The 13,510-nt window shown below is 45.1% G+C and overlaps 1 protein-coding gene across 2 annotated transcripts; it reads left to right on the top strand.

Annotated features, from left to right (window-relative positions):
• Positions 1-778: 778 nt before the first annotated feature.
• On the top strand, positions 779-11,020 carry BCL7C (BAF chromatin remodeling complex subunit BCL7C). 2 transcript variants are annotated; one of them, XM_081835295.1, is made up of 7 exons: positions 779-1,078; positions 1,447-1,551; positions 3,444-3,522; positions 4,825-4,933; positions 7,522-7,683; positions 8,969-9,054; positions 10,443-11,020. In XM_081835295.1, the coding sequence occupies exons 1-7, from the start codon at positions 906-908 to the stop codon at positions 10,584-10,586; spliced, it is 858 nt and encodes a 285-aa protein (XP_081691421.1). In that variant the 5' UTR covers positions 779-905; the 3' UTR covers positions 10,587-11,020. The 2 variants fall into 2 exon arrangements, with proteins under 2 accessions (XP_081691421.1, XP_081691422.1); XM_081835296.1 differs by having other exon boundaries at positions 791-1,551.
• Positions 11,021-13,510: the final 2,490 nt, after the last annotated feature.

Raw genomic sequence — 13,510 nt, 5'->3', positions numbered from 1 at the left:
GATGCAATATCTGTTCTGCATTTAGCAATCTACCTGCCTGTGTGATTTGTATGCACATTTATTCAGAAATAAGTGACAATGAATTCAGTTGGGGCATACCACTGAAAAAATGTGCCCAGGAGCGGAAGCTAGCAGTGCAATCCTAAGCGTGCCTACTCAGAAGTAAGTCTCATTAAATTCAGTAGGATTTACTCCAAAGTAAATGTGCAGCGCTACACACACTCAACCTCATTTAGTTTAACAAGATGTACTTCTGAGTAACACACAGGACTGAATTTCAGCCTGTCTGAAACCTTTTCTTTCTGCACTCCATCTTTTCTCTCTTTCCGTATCCCCTGTTCATTTTGCTTCACATCCAGCTTGAAGAAGAATAATTCTGGAGAAACATTGCCAGCTTAATATGCAGCTAGGTTGTTCTTTTTCTCAATTCGGATCAAATCTGGTTTGGGGAAAACGTGCCAAAATGCAGCATTTCATAAGAAAGGACAGGATAGATACAGATTGCGGCTAAGTCGTGCGTATGCTGCTTCCCAAGGCAGTGCTAAATGGATGTAGAATAAATTGGAGTCTGTACACAGCCCTTGAAAGCTTGTCTTGTTGCATTTTAGCTGGTCCTAGTAAAAGGTGTTACCTTCCTGCGGTCCCACCTGATGTTTAAAACTTGCAGCTCTGATATAAAGGATCAACCGAGCATCCCTTCTGAGCTCAAAGGAGAAGTGTACACAATTAATCGCTTGCTCTGTTTTTGCCTATCCTTAATCTGTCTTTCCACCTGCAGGCTGCTCCATCATCTGCCTCTCTGCATTTATCAAAAAGGATGCAATCCTCTGTTTCAGACTGTCAATTTCTTCGTCTTCTCCAGCTCTCCTAGTCACCAGAGGGCGCTCCCTGTGCTGCAAATCTCTATGAAAAAAGAAAAACAACCCAAAGAACTTATATTATTTTCTTCCGATGGTGAGCCGCCTTTTTTCCGTTTTCTTTTTTCTTTCCCCCCACCCCTGACAAACGGAGGACAGGAAAAAGAAGACAAAGAGGAGGAAGTAGAGATTAACGGCGGACTAAGCCGAAAGGGAGAATTGTGAATAGATGAGGGCTCAGATTAAAACCAAAAACCAAAAACCAAGAAACCGAAAGAGGAGAGAAACAGCAAAATATTGACGCAAACTGACAGAGGAGGAAGACTGACTGATGGAGAGGCAGGCTATGGCTGGATATCCGTATGGCAGAGTGATGCACAGGGAATATTTCTAGTTCTGTGCTCGGATAGTCAGCAAAAGGAGGCAGAGAGGGGCAGAGGAACAGGGAAAGAAAAGAAGGAAAAAAGAAAGAAAGAAAGAAATGGGATAAAGAGAGCAGAAGAACATAAGCAAAACAAAGCAATCCCAGTCGTAACGCTCTCTGTTTCTCCTCTGCATCTGCCTCCACACTCTGCTCAACTCTCCAAAGTTGCTCCCCGGGGATGTCTGGACGGGCGGTTCGAGCTGAGACACGCAGCCGGGCAAAAGATGACATCAAGAAAGTGATGGCAGCCATCGAGCATGTCCGCAGATGGTGAGGCCAATGGGCGTAGGGGCCGGAGGAACTTTTGGAGGGACCTGGCATCTCTGGCTAAATCCGTTTTTAGAAGGGTTGTGAGCTGGTTGCCGTGGTGCAGGTGGCAAGGGGTCAATTTGGGCTTTGGGGTGCATGTGGCACAACACCTGTCTGGTTCGGAAGGCTTGGCAGCTGTGTTTTGGGCTGCAGGGAGGGGCTGCAGCTCAGTGCCAGAGCAGAAGGCCCCAGTTTCAAACCTTGGTGTCCCTAGCTGGGAATGTCCCTTGTCTGAAACCTGTGTGAGCTGCTGCCAGTCTGTGTAGGCCATATTGGACTAGTCACACCAATGATCTGACCTGGAGCTACCTGTGCTCCTGTTTATTCCAGCCCAGAGTTTCACACTGGGAAGCACACGATCTGTTTCATGCACTTTTGCAAATGTTTGCCAAATGCATTTTGGAATGGGGATTGTCAAGTTGCATTTTTTTAGGAAGTTCCCTCACTGTGAGAAGCCAAGTTACAGGGAACCAGGCAGAGCGCCTTCTCGGTAGTGGCGCCCACCCTGTGGAAAGTCCTACCATCAGATGTCAAGGAAATAAACAACTATCTGACTTTTAGAAGACATCTGAAGGCAGCCCTGTTTAGGGAAGTTTTTATGTACAGTGGTACCTCGGGTTAAGTACTTAATTCGTTCTGGAGGTCCATACTTAACCTGAAACTGTTCTTAACCTGAAGCAGCACTTTAGCTAATGGGGCCTCCTGCTGCTGCCGCGCTGCCGGAGCACAATTTCTGTTCTCATCCTGAAGCAAAGTTCTTAACCTGAAGCACTATTTCTGGGTTAGCGGAGTCTGTAACCTGAAGCGTATGTAACCTGAAGCGTATGTAACCTGAGGTACCACTGTATTTTAAAGGTATTTTTAATCTTTGTTGGAAGCCGCCCAGAGTGGCTGGGGAAACCCAGCCAGATGGGCAGGGTACAAATATATTATTATTATTATTATTATTATTATTATTATTATTATTATTATTATTCTGTCCATTGATATTGGTGGCGTGGGGTGATCCTAGATTTGCCAGCCAAGAAATTACCACATTTGCTTCCTTTCCAGGGAGCGTTTTTGAAAAGCACTGCTTCCTTCCCATTATTTCTTCCTCACAGCCCCAACGTTAGGTGGGATGAGGCAGAGTAAGCCAACCTGATGCCCTGCAGATGTTGCTGGCCTACAGTTCCCTTCATCTGTGACTATTGGCCATACTGGCTGGGGCTGATGGGAGTTGTAGTCCACAAACCTGGTACACACCGCCTTGGCTAACCTTGGCCTAAGGCTACATAGCGAGGTAATCGCAGCGGTGGAATTGGAACTGAAGGCTTCCTGATTCACAGCTCTGTCCATTAGCTGATACATCATGCCAGCTCAGGAATGCGTGATGGGGCCTTCTCGGTGGTGGCACTGAGGGCTGTATAATATTCTTCCCAAGGAAGGCTGCATCCACCTTGCTGCTTGTCTTTTGATGAGCAACTAAAATGTCTTTCTTTATGAAAACATTTGGCCCACTTTAGTTGCTGGTGGTGGTCCAGTTTCCATTAGACTGATTTTTTTCTTTTATGGCTGTTTTTAGGTTTGTTTGTTTTCAAAAAATTGTTGTTTTTATATATTTGCCATTATGAGCCACCAAAGGTTCTTTAGTGGAATGGCAGGATATTAAATGTTTCCTTATATAAATGCATGTGTAATATAATATTTAGGACCCCCTTCCTGTCAATTGGTTCTCTGTAAATGACTGCTGGAAGTTTCCTTGAGGTGAAATAGGTTGTGGGGTTCCCATGGGAAGCTGCAACTTGCATAATTAACAATACTAATTAATTGATTAATAACACTCCCACCATTTGCTCTTCTCTGCTTCCTAGGGAAAAGCGGTGGGTGACGGTTGGGGACACATCTCTTCGGATCTACAAGTGGGTACCTATTGTGGACCCCCGAGATGAGGTAAGGGGAAGAGTTCCATCTCTATATTTATTTAGCTCAGTTTATATAACACTTAATTTTTAAAAAAGACGTTTACATAGGAAAGTATAAAATTTTCATTAAAAACTGTAATAAAAACAGTAAACATAATAAAAGGGGTCTAAAGATAGATAAAAATCAACAGTACATAATGAAATTTTCAAGTTTATACATTTCACTGATTTTACAATCATTTTGACATTTCCAAACTTGACTTCCTCCCCCCCTCTTTCTGCAGCTCCTTAAATTTATTTTTACTATCTTCTGCATATCCTAATTACGGTAACTACATTTGCTCATTTGTTCATCTTCTTTTAATATATGTTCTTATGAAACTGCAGATTATTACAATAACCCTGCCAACATTCCTATCTGTTTACAATTTATCTGTAAGTTTCCATTCTTTTATTAAAAAGTTTGTTATTTTGATTTCTTATTCTTCTGATTTTGCCATTTCTGCATATTCCATAAGTTTTTGTATCACTCTTCCTTTGCTGGGACTTCTTCTTCTTTCCATTTTTGGGAATGAAATTACATTTCTAGTGGGCAGGCTTTCCTAAGCAAAGAAGTGCTTAGCTGGTGTTGAAAACAGTACAACGAAGGCGCTGTTGGGGTCTGCTAATTGGGCCCAAGCTGCCTTGGTCACTGAAAAGCCAATAAATGCCATAGACAGAGGAGATTCCCATAAACACTCCTTTATTCAGCTGAGTAAAACAGAGTGGGCAAACCACACTCACCAGTGTGATAGACTCCCCCCCCCGCCCCCTTTTGAGGTTCCTTGTGCTGATCTGAAACAGGACACCCTGCCTGGAGACCTTGAAGGGGAGAGTTGCCTGGCAGAGGGAGGTTTTCCTGAAAATCGCCTAGCAACCTTATCTGGTCTTCACATATTTGTGGCTCACCCTCCTAAATTCTAAAGCAGGCAAACTCGGCCCTCCGGATGTTTTGGGACTACAACGCCCATGATCCCTAACTAACAGGACCAGTGGCCAGGGATGATGGGAATTGTAGTCCCAAAACATCTGGAGGGCCTATGCCTGTTCTAAAGCAGGCAGGGTTTTTTTTTACAGAAGCAAAATGGCATCAGTTAGGCTAACCAAAAAAACAGGACAACGACAGTCCTCTGGCTTTTCCTGAGACCCCACAGTGCCTGACTAATATTAATAGGTAGGGAGTTCCAGAGAAGAGGCCCTGCCGTGCTAAAACATCAATTTCTCTCAAGCTCCCTTTCCTATCCTCTTCAAGGCTTCCCTTATTTCTTGGCTCCCTTTCCTTCCTCGACAGGAGAAAAGGCGGCTGGCAGGCAACAGCGAGCAGCAGCGGACCAAAGAGCGAAGAGCCCGCATGCCCAGCCCTCGGAGGAACCCAGCCCTGCTCATGCTGGACCTCAATGGTACATTGTGGAAGGTGGGGGGGGGGGGCAGGAGAGGGGAAGGACAAACACTTGTCAGGCCGGGGAGACAGGATACTTCCAAGGCCACATAGCTGCTCAGGCCACTTCTACCACACTGGTTCTCCAAAGGTTTTCCCCAAAGGTGATCTGAAATTTAACTTTGGGAAGAGATTCTGTTTGATGCTTCTGGAAATTAAGGATATGCAGGGCAATGTTTACTTCAGTGTTGTCTATGTCAGCCGTTTTGTGACTGGTGCTCTCTCAAAAATTAAAAATGTGCCCCCCTGGTCCATAAAGGTTGGCGACCCCTGCTCTTGGCTACTGTTTAGAATGAAGCATTTTGAAAGAGGGGGACATACCCAGTTTTAGAAGCAAAGAGGGGCTTGTGGCAGAGGTGGAGTCTAGGATCCTACCCCCAACACCTGTGGCTCGCCTCCCCTTCTTCTGTGGCCTCTTTCCAGAGGCACCACTCTGCCAGCCCGAGCGGTGGCATCGGAATAGGGCTCTGCAAAGCTAAAGGAAAATATTTCTTATCTGCTCCTTAATTCAGGAAGATGCTTCCCTTTATTGCTTCGTGGGCCTCTCCTTACATCTCGTGTGTGACAAATTACTGATGTGAAAGAACTTCCTTCCTGTCATGCTTTTTATCATGTGTTCATTTTTTTTTAAAGTATTACTTTTATTCATTAAATTTGTATACCTCCCTTCATCAGAAAATCTCAGAGCGATTCACAGCATAAAAATGCAGAATAAAATCACAAAGCACATAACAAGAACAAACCAATAACTCCTCCCCCCACATTTAAAAGGACAGAGATGGTTAACCAGGCAAAGGCTGAAGAAGAAAGTTTCCCCCTGGTGCATAAAGATATACAGTGGTACCTCATGTTACAAACACCTTGGGGATACAAACACTTCAGGTTACAGACTCCGCTAACCTGGAAGTAGTACCTCGGGTTAAGAACTTTACCTCAGGATGAGAACAGAAATTGCATGGCGGCAGTGGGAGGCCCCATTAGCTAAAGTGGTATCTCAGGTTAAGAACGGTTTCAGGTTAAGAACGGACCTCCAGAACGAATTAAGTTCGTAACCCAAGATACCACTGTATAATGAAGGCACCAGCCAAACCTCTCTGAATTGAGCTGATGATGGTATTGGGTTGGCTATTCACAATTCCTCTCTTGATATTCTTTGCACCTGCAAAAGTTTTGGGGCAGTCATACTGCTTTGCAATCAGCATAGGTCCTGTAACTTCCTGCTGAAATCATTTCCCTTTTTCTGCCACAAATGTTCCAGGTTTTGTCCCGCTTTTGTTGGGCTGAAGTGCAGGAGTGCCTCTCCAGAAAGCAATAGTGTGAGAACATTGGGGAAGCAAACCAGAACCAATTACAAAGTGGAATGATGGGTAGACAGTGGTTCATCATCCCCCCCCCCCATCATTTTAATCTTACAATACTCCAGGCAGTTGACAAGCTGAAGAAACAAGAAATGTACATCTTATAACAATCTAACGCAATACAAAAATGTGGTAATAAAACAAAACTTTAAAATAAGTAGCCTACATCAAAAAAGTAACATTCAACAATCATAAGAATAGTATAAAGTAATAATATCAACATATAAAAGTTAAACAGAAATCCTCTCAACAGTTACAATAAGTAATTTCTAAACTATAATCAATAAAACAACGGCAAGCCACAGTACATAAAACAATACAATACAAATTGAGAAGCAGAGACTAGAGGGTGGAGTAGGGCAAGGGGACGGAGGCCTTGCCTGATGGAATCTCTCCCCGCACAGTTCTTCCTCCAGGCACAGCTTCCTTATGAGCAGTCCCAGGGCCAGGGGGGCAAGGCAGGTGGAAGGAGGTCTTGCCTGACGAAGTCTCTCCCCTCACTCTCCTCTCCCCTGTTACTAGTGACATGTTGCAGAAGACACCCCTAAAAACCACCAACCAGTCTGGAGTGGCCCTATGTGATTGGAGGGAGGAGCAGCTCTGTTATTTAAGCACATGGAAATGCTGACATTACGCCTAGAATCAGTGTTATTTTTCTAGGAAAAGAGGTGCCAGAACTCACCATGAACGCCTCCCTCATTCTATAATAATAATAATAATAATAATAATAATAATTAATAATAATAAATTTTATTTATACCCCACCCTCCCCAGCCAAGACCGGGCTCAGGGCGGCTAACACCAAATATAAAAGCAATTGATTGAAATACAGCTTAAAAAACAAGATTAAAATACAACATAAAAACATTAAAATGCAGCCTCATTTCAGTGGAAACTCAAATCAAAAATTACAAGGTCATCTGCATATGCTTTTAATTTGCATATTCTTCTCCCCACTGTAATAATATAATGGCAATGGTGCCCACCTGAGAGGTGCCAGAACTGAGTTCCAGTAAGTTCCAGCTGGGGGAGAAAGCCCTGCCTAAAAATGGCACCAGGCACCCTGTGGATTCATGCAAGAAGGGTGGATGGGGAAATCAAAGAGGCGTTTGGATCCTCCCCCCAACCACCAAGCTGCCCAACAACAGCAGCCACAGACAAATCCTAACGCTCCGCTTTTCGCTTTCCGCAGACGAGAACAGCAATCAGAGTTCCATTTCGGAGACCTCCTTGCTGAAAGGCGGAGACACCAGCCCCAGCTCCACCCTGGACCGCAGCCAGACTGTAACTCCCACCCCACTAGGGGAGCTCAAGGCAGAGGACTCTCAGCCTCCTTTGCTGGGGCAGGAAGGAGGTAGGTGATGTTGTTGGCTGTTTGCAGTTTAGTAGCGCTGCAGAGAGCTTGCTGGGGAGACCATGCATACAAGGAACTAAAAAATAAGTTTAACAAAGGTTTTAATTAATAACAAAAACAAAAGCTCCTTTTACACTAAAGATAGCAACAACAGCCACGACACAGCCACCAACCCATCCTCCAGGGTAATGAGAGAGCTAGGTGCTGCTCCTTATATACTATACCCAATTGCTGACACAGCTTGATTAACACAACTCAGCAGCACCTGCTATGCTTCACAGCTGTAAGACTGGGTCTCGTTATTTGCCCTGGCCCTTAAAGACATACACAACTTGTGAAGCAATAATGAACCTTCACATTTTAAAGTGACCATTCAACAGATGTAACTGTCACCCTAAAGGACCAGGTGTGTAGCCTGGGAGTCATTTTGGACTCACAGCTGTCCATGGAGGCACAGGTTAATTCTGTGTCCAGGGCAGCTGTTTACCAGCTCCACCTGGTACGCAGGCTGAGACCCTACCTACCCATAGAATGTCTCGCCAGAGTGGTGCATGCTCTAGTTATCTCCCGCTTGGACTACTCCAATGCACTCTACGTGGGGCTACCTTTGAAGGTGACCCGGAAACTACAACTAATCCAGAATGCGGCAACTAGACTGGTGACTGGGGGTGGCCACTGAGACCACATAACACCGGTCTTGAAAGAACTACATTGGCTCCCAGTATGTTTCTGAGCACAATTCAAATTGTTGGTGCTGACCTTTAAAGCCCTAAATGGCCTTGGCCCAGTATACCTGAAGAAGCATCTCAACCCTCATCGTTCTGCCCGGACACAGGTCCAGCACTGAGGGCCTTCTGGTGGTTCCCTCACTACGAGAAGCCAAGTTACAGGGAACCAGGCGGAGGGCCTTCTCGGTAGTGGCACCCGCCCTGTGGAACGCACTCCCACCAGATGTCAAAGAGAAGAACAACTACCTGACTTTTAGAAGACATCTGAAGTCAGCCCTGTTTAGGGAAGCTTTTAATGTTTAACAGACCACTGTATTTTCTTTTCTTTTCTTTTTTAGACCACTGTATTTTAATACTTTGTTGGAAGCCACCCATAGTGGCTGGGGAAACCCAGCCAGATGGGTGGGGTATAAATAATAAATTCTATTCTATTCTATTCTATTCTATTCTATTCTATTCTATTCTATTCTATTCTATTCTAGGACGGTGAGGTTTTAAATCCTTTTGTTTTACACTCCGTACTTGTTTAATCTCTCCATTTCTCTCCTGGGTGGCAGAGTCCGGAGTGTTGCTTCTGGAGGGGACAGATGAACCTCCCATGCTTACCAAAGAAGAGCCGGATTCCAAGACGTCAGAGACCCAGGTGAGGGTGCTGATCCTTGGAAGGGACGGAGCTCAGTGGTAGGAGAGGCCCTGCTTTGCATGCCAAAGCTCCCAGGTTCAATGGCGACATTTCCAAGTAGACCATATTGGGCTTGATAGACCCAGTGACCTGACTCAGTCAGCTTCTTGCATCTCCCTGAAAAGTGCCAATGGACAGTGTTGCAGCATGTTCCATCTAGGGCTGAGTGGGACCAGCCAACCAGCTCCACAAAGTTTCTCCATTGTGGCTGAAGCCGTACAATAGACCTGTTTTAGTGTGGTGGCCTTTTGGGGTGAGGCTGGGGGAGGGGGGTCAAGGCAGAATGTTTCTTGGAGAGGGGTTGTTACTTGGTAACGCCCTATTTATTTTATTTTATTTATTAAATTTATATACTGCTGTTATAAGAAAAACTGCTCCCTTTCCCTTATGGGGTATTCCAGAGCCCCTATAGAGTCCTTAAGTGGATTCCCCATCAGTAGGAGAAAACAGAGGCCAACCAGAGCATATTGAGAAGCAAAGCCTGATCTTTATTCAAGGAACCTTTGCAGCAGGTTCCCCACTCATTACATGCAGGAGCGGGGAGAACCCTGAACAATGGTGTGCAAGCCCTTATATAGACTTTTGAAATTGCCCGCCCTGTAGTCCAAGACATCATACATCACAGAAGGAGGCGGTCTACAGCAGAAATCCTGTCTGCCAGGATACCTGATAATGGTCACTGATTGCATTACCTGGGCAGCCTGGCCATTCTTTTGTGATGGTTAATGCTTTAGTTCCTGAATCCAGGTCACAGGCTCACCCTATTCATACATAAATATACCCTTAAGACAGGATTTGCAAGCAAAAAGACAATGGCTTCCCTTACTGCAGAGGAATATTTGAGGTCATTGGGAGAGTCAGTTTGGCTCTCCCATATTATTTCAGACACATGGTTCATATATTTAGATAGGTGTGCATGGATAGTTATTCTATATTTATGAATATTTATCCTATATTTGAGATCTTAAAATTCTTATAACACCACCCTTCATCGAAAGATCTCAGGGCAGTTCACAGAATAAAATACAAGGTAAAACACAAGTAAATAATAAAACCAAAAACAACAAAACAATTACCGCCCCTGCCCCCCGCTTCCCACAGACACATTTAAAAGGCTGTAGGATATTTAAGCAGAACTTTCAAAAGCTAATCTTGCGCCTCTAACATTTACATTCATGTGTGCTGTATGCCAGGAACTGGGAACTGTTTTTTCAGATTGAGGGCCACATTTGTTCCTGGGCAGTCTTCTGGGGGCCACATTGGAGTGGTGGCAGGGCTAGGGGCAGAAGTGGGTGTTCTCCCCTTGCTATAGCATGGACATGATCCTTTCCCTTCTCTTCCCCGCACAGGACACAGCAGGCCCTGCGAAGCCCGCGAAAGAGGCCTTCGAAGTACCAGCGCCTGAGGCAGAACAGCCGCCCGAGGCACCGCCATTGAAGCGCATGCGCAGTGAGGCACAAGATACGGAGTCCAGCCAGCCCTCAGATGCTTAACCTCAGGCCTGCTTTTGCTCTCCCCATCTCTTTTGACAGGGGAGGGGGAGGGGACTTGCTGGGAGATATATATTAACATATTATGCTAAAATATGGTGGCCAGCCCACCTTTATGCCACCATGCCCACCTGGGCACTGTCATCATTTCACTACGCTTGCTGCCCCTTGGTGCAGCCGCTGGGCAAACAGAAGACTGTTGTTGGTGAATAAACATGGCGGCCATCCTTGGATACCCTCAGAAGCCATGTTTGTTTACATTCAACAGCCCCTCCCACCCCCCCACCCCCAGTGTGCATGCATGATTTGCAGTATTAAAAGGAAATGTGCTGGTGAAAGGCCCTGAAAGGTCCTGAAAGGCCCGGTGGACCTAATGCATCATATAGAGATCTCTGGCAATGTGAGAGAGGAAGGGAGGCATAAGCACACGAGCCCAAAGAAAAAGGAACAAAGGCTTGGTTTAGGAAAAATAAATAAACCAGGAAAGCCACAAATTCCCAGGTGGTTGTTTTTTTCTACCCCAGGTTAGAGAGTGTGAGGGCATCTGTGGGTTTAAAAGCCAAGCTGCATGGACCACCAAACCCACCCAAAATCCAAATTTTACAAGTGGGAAGAAACATCCGGCAAATACAGCCAAATAAGCATCTTTGCTTACTTCCGTATAATTGTATTGTTTCGTTTTTTTCGAAGGAGAGGATTGTGGAGGTGTTTCTGAGCTCTTCTTCAGAATTGCAAATTACATCATCTCTCACACAGTTTTCTAAGTACACAGGATACTGTGGAGCTCAGATTAAGGGAAGGATAGGCCATTAATTGCTGCAATAAGTCCTGGAGGCCAAAGTTACGGTATGTAGATGTTATGCACTCTGCCTTGAAAGCTCCTTTGCCTAATCCCAGATATGCAGGGGCTGCGTTTGGGGAAAGGAAAAGGAACTCTATATGCTTAGAAAAAACTCCCTGCATTGTTGTTCCTGAATGTTTGTAGAGCTTAGAACCTTAGAACTGAAACAGTCTGGGGGCAGAGACCTCATCACTTCTGACTCTCAATAACTCATGGCAAGGGAGATGGAGGAGCTTGGCTTCTATTCCTGCCTCTAGAAGAAGGCAGGCTCACCTCCTGAGGTGAGAAGAGGGAGCTGGGTGTGTCTGAGCCCATGCTTCTTGGACTAAATAGAGCCCAGCCTTTGCTAGAAGGGCATTGAGTGTTGTGGGTTGAAAGGTGGAAGCCTAGGACTCCTGCTTCTCCCCCCCCCCCCAATCCGGATGCAAAATTGGAAGGAATCAGGAGGCAAAAAAGGTTCCAAACTAGTGGAATAGTAGAGAATCAATCGGCATTTGGGGTTTGGTGGTGTATATACACTTTCTTTTCGTTATAGTTTGCTGCTCAACAGCAAGCTGTGTCTGTACAGGAGCTTTCACATTTCCATACCTTACCCCAAAAGTTGTTAGCTTTCTCTTTGGTTGCCTGGGCTTTGCTACTCCTTTCTGTTCTTCCTCCTCTCCCCTCTCCCACCCCGTTTCCCAACCACTCTGTTAAGATGGAGACATGGTCCTTTAAGAGCACCGTATCTCCTTAATACCATCATATAATAGTTCCTGGATAACTGTGCCACTGCAGGTCATAATCAGGAGGGATGTTTTAACGTCAGAAGATTCTGGTTTCGACAGGCTCCCACAAATTGGATGTGTTCAGTCCTTCAGTACCACCCCTTGCTAGCTTTGCTCTTTGATAAAATGCCCTTCTTGTGACTTCTTCATGTAACAAGAGGACTGAGGGGTGCTGGTTGTTTGAACAATGAAACTAAATGCCTCTCCGGGTTTTGTGGGGCAGCATTGCTCATGGATATAACTCTGTACATAAAGCACACAAATGGATGCTTCAGATCCACCCCCTCTGCTAGCTGGCTTTTCCCACCTGGGGCAGGGTGCCAACCAATCATGGCTGCTGGCATCACCCCCTACCCACCTGAGCTGTGGGCAATCTCCCCAAATTATTGGCTGTTTGTGCTGTTGTCATGCTTTAGCCCTCTGAGCATGGCTCTTTTCTGCAAACCAACAACCTGCTTGCTCCCAGTTTAGCTTTTCAAGTCCAAATCTGCACCTCAGATTTGCAAGACGCAGCTTTCAAGTGATCTCAGTAATCAGGAACTTTGAATTCAAGGTCAGCCCAAATCGACTCCGAGCAGGAGCCGAAAAGAACAGGACTCAAACCCTTATGCCTACCATTAGGCAAGGTGAAAACAAAATAAAAACATTCCTTCCAGTAGCACCTTAAAGACCAACTAAGTTAGTTCTTGGTATGAGCTTTCGTGTGCATGCACACTTCTTCAGATTAGGCAAGGTGATAATCCCTACACCCCTCAGAACAGTAAAATAAAGTTGTTGGTTTTTTTGAAAGATAAAAAAGGGACTACAGGAACATATGCAAATGCATACAGTACTCTGTTGTGGTACTCTTCCTCTTGTGGTTGGCCAAGGCTCAATGGGAAATACCTTTTTTGGGTTAATTCAGTGTGCTTCAAACATGACAATTGCACAAATCCTGCATGTAGTCTGCTGCATGTAACAGACCCATGTGCATGTACTTTCTCACATGCAGCCAGCCCCAGTAAGTTGCTCCAGTTGTGGGTTTGCCTTGAAAAAGACATTAGGGTCATACTGTGGGGCCATCATGTCTCGCGTGGTATTTGCACAATGTCAAGCGTGGAAATGATTTCCATGTGGGAGCTTTTAAATGTTCAACATAGGCCCTTAAGGCACTCATTCAGCGAAGCCCTTAGTAGCAGCGGGAGTGTGCTATTGTTTATTTCAGCAATAACGTGTTAATGTTTCTTTTGTTTTCTTACCTATTGTTTTATAAGCAATTTTACATTGTAATTCTCTTGGTCTATAAAGGAGATTCCTCATCCTGAGCCCGTGTGTGTCTG

The sequence above is a fragment of the Podarcis erhardii genome (assembly GCF_964252035.2).
Source record: "Podarcis erhardii genome assembly, chromosome: 13".
Classification (NCBI taxonomy): Eukaryota; Metazoa; Chordata; class Lepidosauria; order Squamata; family Lacertidae; genus Podarcis; species Podarcis erhardii.
The sequence above is the reverse complement of the archived record's forward strand: the minus strand, read 5'-3'. Positions and strand labels throughout refer to the sequence as shown.